At 34.5% G+C, this 10,703-nt stretch overlaps 1 protein-coding gene across 1 annotated transcript; it reads right to left on the bottom strand.

Annotated features, from left to right (window-relative positions):
- Positions 1 to 8,092: 8,092 nt before the first annotated feature.
- Positions 8,093 to 9,144, bottom strand: LOC108848323 (NDR1/HIN1-like protein 13). Its single transcript, XM_018621652.2, has one exon. It carries the CDS (start codon positions 9,069 to 9,071, stop codon positions 8,286 to 8,288), a length of 786 nt encoding a protein of 261 aa, XP_018477154.2. The 5' UTR covers positions 9,072 to 9,144; the 3' UTR covers positions 8,093 to 8,285.
- Between the last annotated feature and the right edge of the window lie 1,559 nt (positions 9,145 to 10,703).

Raw genomic sequence — 10,703 nt, 5'->3', positions numbered from 1 at the left:
AACACTCCCCCTTGGATGCCAGAACCATATAGAGCTTGTAGTGTGCTTAATGTTGCCTCATTAAAACCTTACTCGGAAAACCCAGTGGGACAAAACCGAAGTGAAGGAAAAAGAGTACAACACACACTACTCCCCCTGTTCTGGACCTCCGTTCTTCAAGTCTGGCGCATGGACACTTTGATGGTTTAGCTTCATGGGCGCCAAGTCTTGAACTGGTCCTTCTGTTGCCACGTCCCAAACGGATAGGTAGACTTCATAGATGTGTAGTTGGTGTAGACATGGTGAAGAAGTCGGCTAACATTTCTCATGACTGAACTTGTAGTACTTTGTGCTTCTTCATCATTCTCCAAATGTGTATAACCTGTTTGAGACCTTGTATAAACCTGTAACATTTATTAAAACCAAACAATCCCTTTTCTTTTGGGTTTGGTTAGTATAAATCAATCTCAAACTTTTAGTTCCTTAGAAGGTAACTTAGGATATATTAATCATGTCCCATTGTCTCATGTTCGGACATGCCAAATTTATCTAAATAAAGTGCCAATAACACTTATGGCAGGGGACGTGTATGGCTTTAGTATCAATGTCTTCTGGTCTGAACATATCCATAAATCTTATCCGACCTAGTATGGCTTGCCATATGAAGGCGCCAATCATATCAATACATTTCTTTTGGTCGGATGTGCATAAGTCTTAAAAGTACTTATGTAAAGTCTTTCCTGGACCAAGGACACATGCCTTGTCTATAGCCATACCACGATTTGAATATAGTGGTCACTGGAACCGGTTTAGTCGGAACATGATCGAGGGGATCGAGCCGAAACGGGGCCGGAACAAGACCGAGATGATTACATGGTCCATCTTTCTTAGATAAATTTCGACCATGAATGCCTTAGTATATCCATGATCTACTCGGATCATGCTATGTCCATTGTGTGTGTCCCGTTCATAGCTTTTGACCAAACTCTTCATGAACCTTCTTTATTATATGTCCATAACTTGTTCATGAATGGCTATCATGCTATAATTTGATGTTCATCAAAACTAAGCCACTTTTGGATCAATATGCCGTTCCCCTTACTATGGACGTTTCAGGTCGGACAAGACCGAAGGGAACGGATCGGAACGGGCTGGACTAGAACCAAGATGATTAAGGTCGAACTAGGTTGGACGTGATCCTAGTTGATATGGGTCTTTGGTCGTGAATCTGATGGATTCATCCTCTTATTCTCTTTTGACCATATCACATTCTATCTTGGTACTTTGGATCATAGATCTCAATACATATTCATGGCTATCATCTCCACTATAGATCATTGTATTCTTATCATAGCCTGTCCAAGAATCAATCGATCTAATCATCTTTTCTTTAAGTATGAACACAAGGAATTTCCTTCATAATATATGCATGGACTGTTCAGGGACGTTCTTATAGAACTCCGTTCACTAAGTATTACTTAGTCTTATCCTTTACATGCATTATATGCCTTATCTGCAACTGCCTTTCGTTTCAGTCCATGAATAGCTTAGGAACAAAACTATTCTATGAGAATTTCTTTTCTCATCTTTCTGATACTCTTATCATTTCTTTATCCAGTGATCAATCATGCTGCTTACTACATTTTTCTTTTCTTATATCCAGACCTTTATCACTTTCAGATTTGTAGTAGCATCCACCACATAGGAGTATATCTCCTTATAATCTGTTCCTTGGTCTTTGTGAGTATCCTTGTGTAATAAAGCCATTCCTTGAATGCTTTAAATAGGAATATGAACACCTTAGTCCATGTCTCACGATTTCTTTTCCTTTCCCACACAGGACCCATTTTTCACTGGTTTTATCTTATCAGATGGTGTTTCTATATATGGCCAATACACCCATCTCTTTTATAGATTCTTTGAATCTTTCTTAAACCCCCACAGTTTCTTTTAGTCTATGAATGCATTCTTGTATTCTCGTGGGTTCTGATCCTCGCTTATATCTTTTAAACTCAAGTGCTATTTTCTTATGCATCTTTATCTTTTGTGTATGTATGTGTCGACACTTCTTTTATAGTGTTCCATTGTGTTCCAGAGATGAACTAATCGATTAGAGATTTCATTCTTGCTAAGGACCTTTATTACCTTGCAGTTTGGCGTCCCAAACTACATGGTCTGGTATCTTAGATGTTCAGCTGCGCAGCCTTATCTAAATGTCTAGTCTGGTTTCTCTTATGACCTCAGATATGTCTTTTATTTGCACCTTTCTTTTTATTTCCGAGGTTCCTTATCTTATGGAACATATTGGTCTATCTTTAGACTCTATAGCAACTTGATTATGTCTCTTCTAGGACATTAATTTCGTGGTGCTTAAGCTGGTATGACTTAGTCATTCTTTTTCTTTTCGGGTCTAATCTGTCTGGCATTCTTTTAGCTAGCTTTGTATGATCTTTCTTTGGACGTCTTAAATCATATTCTCTGGTCCGAGGATCTTGCCAAGACAAGGATGGTTAATACCATTCCATTTCTTTATACTTGTACCAGCTTATTTCTTTCTCCCCCTGATGTTGGATAGTCGGATTTAATCATGCAATCCGTAAACCTGGCCTTAATCTGATCACCCATATTTGGCTCAAGGTTTCTTATAAAATCGTGGGAGAAAGCATTCTCATATCCAACATATATTCCCAATCTTATCTCATCTTTTTATGAGGTTCCATCCTAGACGGCACATATTATTGTGGTGGTCTATACATAATCTCTTAGGATGGTCTATGTCTGGATCATGACCCTTTATCATTCTTAGATGGGAATATCTATGCTCACTTTATATGGCCTGATGCATATTTTTATTACATGTAAATCCATGTGTTCCCAAGCATTAGCTAGTGATCTTTGTATCACAAAGAATTCGGCCAAGTTCTACCATGGTCATAGACCATGTCACTCGGATTTTTAGTGTTGTTCATGGACCACAGGAGTGTCATTTCTCCCCCTCATGAACATGCTATAAATATTTTAGATGCTTGGAACATTATAGCCTATTGAGTTTCCCTTGTGTACATGTTACACAACGTGAGATTCTATGGGATAACTCTTTTGTGCCTTTTTCGATATCAATCTTTGCATCAATTTTAAAGACCTGGATGGCTAGTCCAGTCATGCCATAAAGTGTATAAAATTTTGTGGTCAACCTATCTGGTTACCTAGGCCTTTTGCCTTTATCATACTGATCTTTTAGCATAGTTTAGATCAGTTGGGAGTACAGTCTCGACCATTTTTATGCCTTGGGCGATTTTTACTTTCTTTATAATCTTAAGGAATTTATATTTCTTTTGCCCATTGGTTCAATGCGGAAACCATTCATTTTTAAATCTTTATAACTCAATGGGTCTTTTATTAGGTGTATATAATGCCTTGGCCGAGTGACTATACTCTTATTTATAAACTCATATATACTCTTATCCATATCATAGAGTTTTGATGTCGAAATTTTTTCAAGGCATCTGAAGTCTCATAATCCATCTGATCATTTTCTTTTTCATGAGTTTCATACTCTATTTGATCAGTATGGTCATGATCCATGTCATCTTCACCATCCCGGTAAGCCATGTTGGCTTCCGGATTTTTCTTCAAACTCTCTATGTAAAGCTCATACAAGTGCTTTGGAGTTTGGCAATTATTTGCCCAGTGATTACCCATACCACATTTGTGACACAAAAAAGATTTTATTTAAGGTTTAAAAGACACACTTCGACCTCGACCTCGACCACGGCTAAAGCCGGGTGTGGTACTGCGGCCTCGTCCTCGCCCATGTGTCTTAAATGTGTCACGACCTCGTCCATAACCTTTCTCACGGCTAGGGCCGGAATGGTTGTTGTGCTGGACGAGATTACTTTTTTTCTTAGGCTTCAAAATCAGCCTAGAAATGTCGGGTAATGATTTTGTACCGGGAGGTCTCATCTCACTGTTTTTCATTAATAACTCATTATTGGTCTCAGCCAATAGTAAACAGGAGATCAAATCAGTATAGGTGGTGAAACCTCTTTCTCTATACTGCTGTTGCAGTAACACATTAGAGAAAGTCTTGTTCAGTTACTTCTTCACCACATTGTTTCAACATTGAAACTATCTTAAACAGAACCGAGTTGTATTCATCCACAGACTTATAGTATTGAAATCTCAGGTTCTTCCACTCAAATTTTATCCTTTGGTAATAGCACCATTTTATGGTGATCATATCTCCGCTGTAAGGCGGTCCAAAGTTCTAGTGGATTTTCTTTACTGGGGTACTGATTTCTTTAGACTCTCATTTAGATGGTGGCTAATAACTAATATTGCCATGTATCAATTTTCTCGTTTGGCAATATCGCCTTCTGTGATTCATTCACCAAGTCCTTTTGACTTTAGGATAACCTCGGTATCCAGTGTCCATTTTAAATGATTATCTCTTTAGAGATTTAGGACAGCATAATCCAAGTTGATTTTCGACATCTCATATTGTATATCACTCAATCTTTATAAGAAAATCAATCATATAAATCGTGTGATCAAGCAAACAATCGAGTTAATGCTTTCCTAATAAACAAGTCACACGGCTTAGATATATGTCTAAAATATAAAGTTTTTCCTTTTATAGAACGTTTCTGAAAATATAAATTTTCTGAAAATAGAAAGTTTCCCTTTATAGTAAGTTTCTAAAAATAGAAAGTTTCATTTTATAGTAAGTTTCTAAAAATAGAAAGTTTCCTTTTATAGTAAGTTTCAGAAAATAGAAAGTTTCCTTTATAGTAAGTTTCTAAAAATAGAAAGTTTCATTTTATAGTAAGTTTCTAAAAATAGAAAGTTTCCTTTTCTAGAAATATTCTGAAAATATAAAGTTTTTTTTTTTATAGTAAGTTTCTAGGATTTATAAGAAATCGATCATAATTATGTTTTAGGAGATGATCAACTTCAAAGTTTAAAATCGATTTGATCATTCAGATCAATGATGTTTTCGAGATTCAGCAAGCCATTGAGGCTGTGATTTTAATTGATTAACAATCTCATATCGAACTTTAGGTTTAAGAGCTCCGATTTACTCATGGATGGGTTTGGACTTATTGATCTAGGTTGTTAGGGATTTTGCAAGATTTTAATTGTCATAACCTTTAACATCAAACCAAATTCGATTGTTTGTGTTCTCTTTTAGAGTTTCAGACAGTTTACCTTTGTTTAGAGAAGATCTGAAACCGGACCACCAAGAGAAAGAGAGATCGTAGATGGATTAGGGTTTTGACGGCGCAGCTTAAAACGGGAGGTGAGCGCGCGTCTGAAATCGGATTGATGTGACGTTTGCGGCACTGGATTCTTCTCGTCGAGATCTTCAAATTGATAGGTTGATCGTCATCTGAGTCCTTACGGTTAGAGAGATATGACAGTTTGAAGTTGCAGCCGAAATTAGGGTTTTAGGTCACTTGACGGCGCGTCTTAGAATAACGATTGAGAGCGCGTCCGACGTCAGATAGAGTCGAGACCGACGGCGTTGGATTCGTCTCGTCAAGAGCTTCAATTTGATATGTGGCTCGTCGTCTGGATCCTTACGGTTGAAGAGAACGAGCTGTTTGAAGTGGCGCCGTCAATTAGGGTTTTTGAGGTAGCTCGGGATTTCAGAGTTTCGTGCTGATAACGTGTTGTGAAACTGTGTTTTATTATTGAATCAAAGTGTTCCTTATATAGGAAATACATGGCGACATGGGCCTAAATACAATGAGCCATAAATGGACCAAGATTACAAGTAAATATCTAATGGGCTGGACATCCATAAACATAATATTCATAACATCTATCTTATTAAAGCAGAAGTACTTTAAGCTTTTGTTTGGAAATATGGATAGTAGTAAAAAAATATAATGTTGTTTGGATAAATGGATAGTAGTATATTAAGAAAAATAATAATCTATCTTATTAAAGTAGAAGTAATTTAAGCTTTTGTTTGGAAACATGGATAGTAGTAAAAAAATATAATGTTGTTTGGATAAATGGATAGTAGTATATTAAGAAAAATAATAATGGGCTTAATTTGAATCATATATTATTATGGCCCAAAGTACAATTAACATTATTTTTGGGTTTTGTATGATTGTTATTAATTTGTTACAGAAAATTATAAAATTATTTATAGTTTCTTTTGAAGGGATTTTTGAATAAATAAAGAACAAAATGTAATTTAATTATATAAATATATATCTTGTATGATATTTTCTGTTTTCGTATATTTTAAACATTTTCCCCAAAATTTCTTGATATATAATTTAAAAAATACAGTATAACTATAAGTGATTTACCTCATGAGTTATTATGTGTATTTAAGAGTAAAACACTATTATTAAGTAAAAGAATTATTAAATTACAAAAGTATAAATATTTGTAAAATTTTTATTACCGTGTTTACGGGTCACAAACGCCTTTATAACACGATAAAGAGCCGAAATAGATAGTTTAAACAATAAACAAAAGTAGTAAAACTGAAATCGTTAAATGTTAGTTTTCTAAGTTTGTAAATACTGTAAATTCATCATAATTATTTATCAAAAAGGTATATACATATTTATTCCTAAAATTTTGGAAGATTTTGCATAGGGATCTTCTCATTTAAACCAAAGTACAACACTTGATCTCCGGAAAATAGAATAGAGATTAATAGCAACTCAGTTACCATTAATTATTCCTAAATATTTTCACATAAATTTAAATCTAGCAATTTTTAACTAATTTATATATTTATTCATAAATTTTAGAAAGATTTGACGTGGGTATCTCCTCATTTAAATAGAGATCTCAAACTTGATCCCCACGAATTAGAATAAAGGTTAATAACTACTAAATTGCCATATCTTTATTGTTCATAATTATTCCTAAATATTCTCACATATACTATTGTTTAAATTGTACGAAATCTTAGCATTTAATCTTAATAAAATCATTTTCCAAAACAACCTTGCTCGCCTTATATATATATATATATATCTTACGCTTCTTTTCTACACATACATTCAGACTTCACAAAAAGAAAACGATGGAAAACAATCAAAATTATGTCGACGTTCACAAAGTGAAACCACATAAAGATATTTGGAGAGTGCACTGAAGCTACTCTATTGATGGACATCGAACACAAGTTTTGGAGGGGAAACTCTAGAATGTGTTCTTGCTGATGAAATAGTAAGTCATCACCTTACTAAATTGTCAAGATATGTTTTATCTGTTCGTATAATTTTGATCATTGTTAATTTCGTGTGTTTAGGGTGGCAAAATACACGCAAGTTGCAAAACAAATCTGATGTTTCGCCTGAAACGAAATCTCCCAATTGGTGAATGGAGATTCGTTGAACACTTCAAGGTTGTTGCTTCTGGTGGTACAATTACGAAATATAAAGTTTAAATAATAAACAATAACCAATACAATTTTTTTCAACCAATTTAAAGTTCTGAAATGTTTATATATATCATAAAAACAAAAACCAGGCCAATATCCATGTGGATGCGCGAATCAGCCTCTAATATTATTTACCACAATAAATTAAAGTAGTAAAGGTTGTACCCATTAACTTTTTGTTTTTCAAGATTTTATATATATCAAAAAAATAAAGACCCGTCCAGTTGAGCGGGTTAAGATCTAGTGCTCATTATAGATATTAAGATGAATTTTAAATTATTAGATGGAAGAAAAAATAATATGGAATGTTAAAAGAAAAAAAAAGGTGCTGTGTATTGAAACAAATATTCATAGTCTAAGGTTGCGTAATATCAACTAACATCCATGGGTGTCACTCAACGAAATGTTCAAAAGTCCATCTTGTTATTGATTACTTTTGAACAAGAACTTGGCACAAATGGAGATATTCTTGTTTGACCAAACGCCTCCATGAAATGAATGTTGAAAGTAATTAACTCCTTCGTGATACTTTAATTTAGCTTCTTCTCTTTGAGATGGAAGCCTCTTTGATCAACTTAATTTTACATGGGGAGTTACTTCCCCTAATCAATTATAAAACCCTGTTTGACTCCTTCCACAACATAGCTAAGCTTTGGTTTTCTTTTTCTCAAACTTCAAAAAGAAGTTTTCAACGAATATTAAATAAGTTCAAATTGGAAATTTCCTCATTTGCAAACACAACTTCACAATGTATGATTTGTATAAAAAAGAACATTAAAACGCAATCAATAACCAAAAACATTCAGTAAAAATCCTATAATCCAAAACAGTCTCTGTACTCTTCTTCTTTTTTTGTCATTTGCAATTTTTGGATAAAAATTATGAAAAATCACCAAAGCTTCACTTTATGGCTGCACGTTCTCGACACAATCCTCGACGGAGCCGTCAACTTATCCACCGTAACATCGCAGTTAATTTTAACGGTTAACGTCCACGTCTTAACCGAACCAACCTTAATCCTCACAGGCGCTTTGATCCTCAGCTTAAACGGCACCGTTTTCTTACTCACCTCATCACGCATCCCCTTCCTCACCCCCTTAGTCAACTGAATCCTCGTTCCACTTAACGCCGTCCTAACCACCGTCACATTATTCGCAGGCTGATAAAACACCGGCAAAACGCCGTTACAGAGATCGACGTCTCCGTAGAAAACATCCACCGCGCTCCCTTTCTCGTAGTAGATCCCGATTCTCCCGTTGCCGTTGCGCGACCTGACGGTGACGTCGAACTTGGGAGAGATCGGAGACGTGGACGTCAGGTTGATCCCCGAGACGGAGAATCCTTCGACGGAGTAATTCGGATGCTCGGGACGGAAGACGAGGTAGAGAACGCCTCCGGAGATTACGGCGAGGACGACGAGGATGACGATCGCGGCGAGGAAGTAGCAGAAACAGCGCCTGCAGCTGCTGCTGCGGCTGGCTTTTTTCCGGGAGAGGAGCTGCAGACGGTGGGCGTTCTCCGGCGGAGGGACGCGGTAGATCTGATCCTTGGGGACTTGGATCACGTAGGTCGCGGGGGGAGGAGCTGGTTTTCTCGGGAACTCTCCGGAGCTGAAATTGCCGGAGAACTGACCGCTCTGAGGTGGTGAATCCGCGGGGTGGACTCGTTCAGCCATTTGAGATAGAGAGAGAGATTGATTCTACAAAGAGTAACTGAGACAGAGTTTGACAACGGAGAGAGTGTTTAATAAGTAATGCAGAGAAGCGTTTCTTAGTAAGTAATTGCAAATACTTAAGCTGGCGGATTAACGCGTAGAGAAGAAAAAAAAACAAAAAAAAGAGATGGGACGCGGTGCTCATACGAAGGGCCCCACACATTGAATTTGCTGTGGATTTTGTTTTTAAATATTTGTTTATTTCAGATTAGCAAGTAAATCAATACGTGACTAGGATGAATCAGTCCAACAGGCCAACTATAATGGCCAGCTCCTTTCCATATCGGATTGTTTATTATTAAGAGATTATTAAATATATAGAGAATTCTCTCAATTGAGCATATTCTTATTATTAAATATTATATATCTCAAACAGAATCAACAAATAAATAATAATTTATAGTATTTTATTATTTTCCGAAAGAGTGATTCTAAAATCTAAACATATTTTAATAACATAATAAATATTTACAATTAAATTTATTATTTATTACTGAATATTATATTTTTAAAATATAGAAAAATCATTTTGTGAAACAATAAAAAAGTTTAGAAAAACTTATTTTTGGAAACGGAAGAAATATGTAACTAAAATCAAATTACGTGCGCGCGAGTAAGATATCAAGCGCAAGTTAAAGAACCAAGTCTATAATGATGGGAGAGTTACAGCTAAGAGGCAGAAAAGCAAACACGGTTTGTTGTCACCCCCGGAGTCCAAATGAAACACAAAAGTTTTTTTTTTTATAAACTGGCTTTCTTAATATTAAAGGCAAAAAGAAATAAAACACATACAAGCCAAAGGCTTAAGTCAAAGGCTTAAGTTACAAAAAAAAGCCAAAGGCTTAAGTTACACAAAAGTTTATAGAGTCCATTGAATACTGAGTTACCAGTTGTCAAAAAAAAAAAAAAAAAAAGAGTTACCAGAAAATTGACCAAAATTACCAAATAACCATTTGAGTTTTTCTTCTTTTCCACCAAGATACAATTTACCGATTCATATACTTTTTCTCTTTACAAAAAAAAAAATAAAACGTTTTCTCCGTACGTGTAATAATAGTTTCTTTATACTTTATATTATATTCATTATCAATAAATAAATATTTCTTTTTTTTATTATATAAAATTAAAATTTTTATTTGGTTAATATTTAGTTATGTGTTTTAAAAATATTTTGTATAATTTTCATTATATTAATTTTTAATCATTTATCTAATAAAATAAACTTAGATATATTATTTTGGATATTTTAACTTATTAATTTATAGTAAACAATCTAATCAAATAAATAAATCTAATTGTTCATTAAGGTTAACAACTGCATTAATTAGTTTAACTTTTAACATGACATACTAAATGCAAAATACTACTTTGCATATAATAGTATAGATATATAAATAATTAATATATTTGAATGGTGACCTCTTATGAAAATATACTATTCTTAACAAATATTCGGTTTTATATTTAGTGAATTTTAATGAATGTTCAAATACACAAAACATCAAACCACTTAAGCATATATATATATGTAATAAATTTGTTTTATATTTTCAAAATACATTCTTTCTATCAGCAAGCCAACCATTACCTAAA

Source organism: Raphanus sativus, chromosome 4 (genome assembly GCF_000801105.2).
Source record: "Raphanus sativus cultivar WK10039 chromosome 4, ASM80110v3, whole genome shotgun sequence".
NCBI lineage: Eukaryota > Viridiplantae > Streptophyta > Magnoliopsida > Brassicales > Brassicaceae > Raphanus > Raphanus sativus.
This window is presented reverse-complemented; position numbering and strand designations above follow the sequence as displayed.

Coding starts and splice junctions, on each gene's coding strand:
- LOC108848323 (XM_018621652.2), bottom strand. CDS start 9,071: ATGGCTGAACGAGTCCACCCCGCGGATTCACCACCTCAGAGCGGTCAG.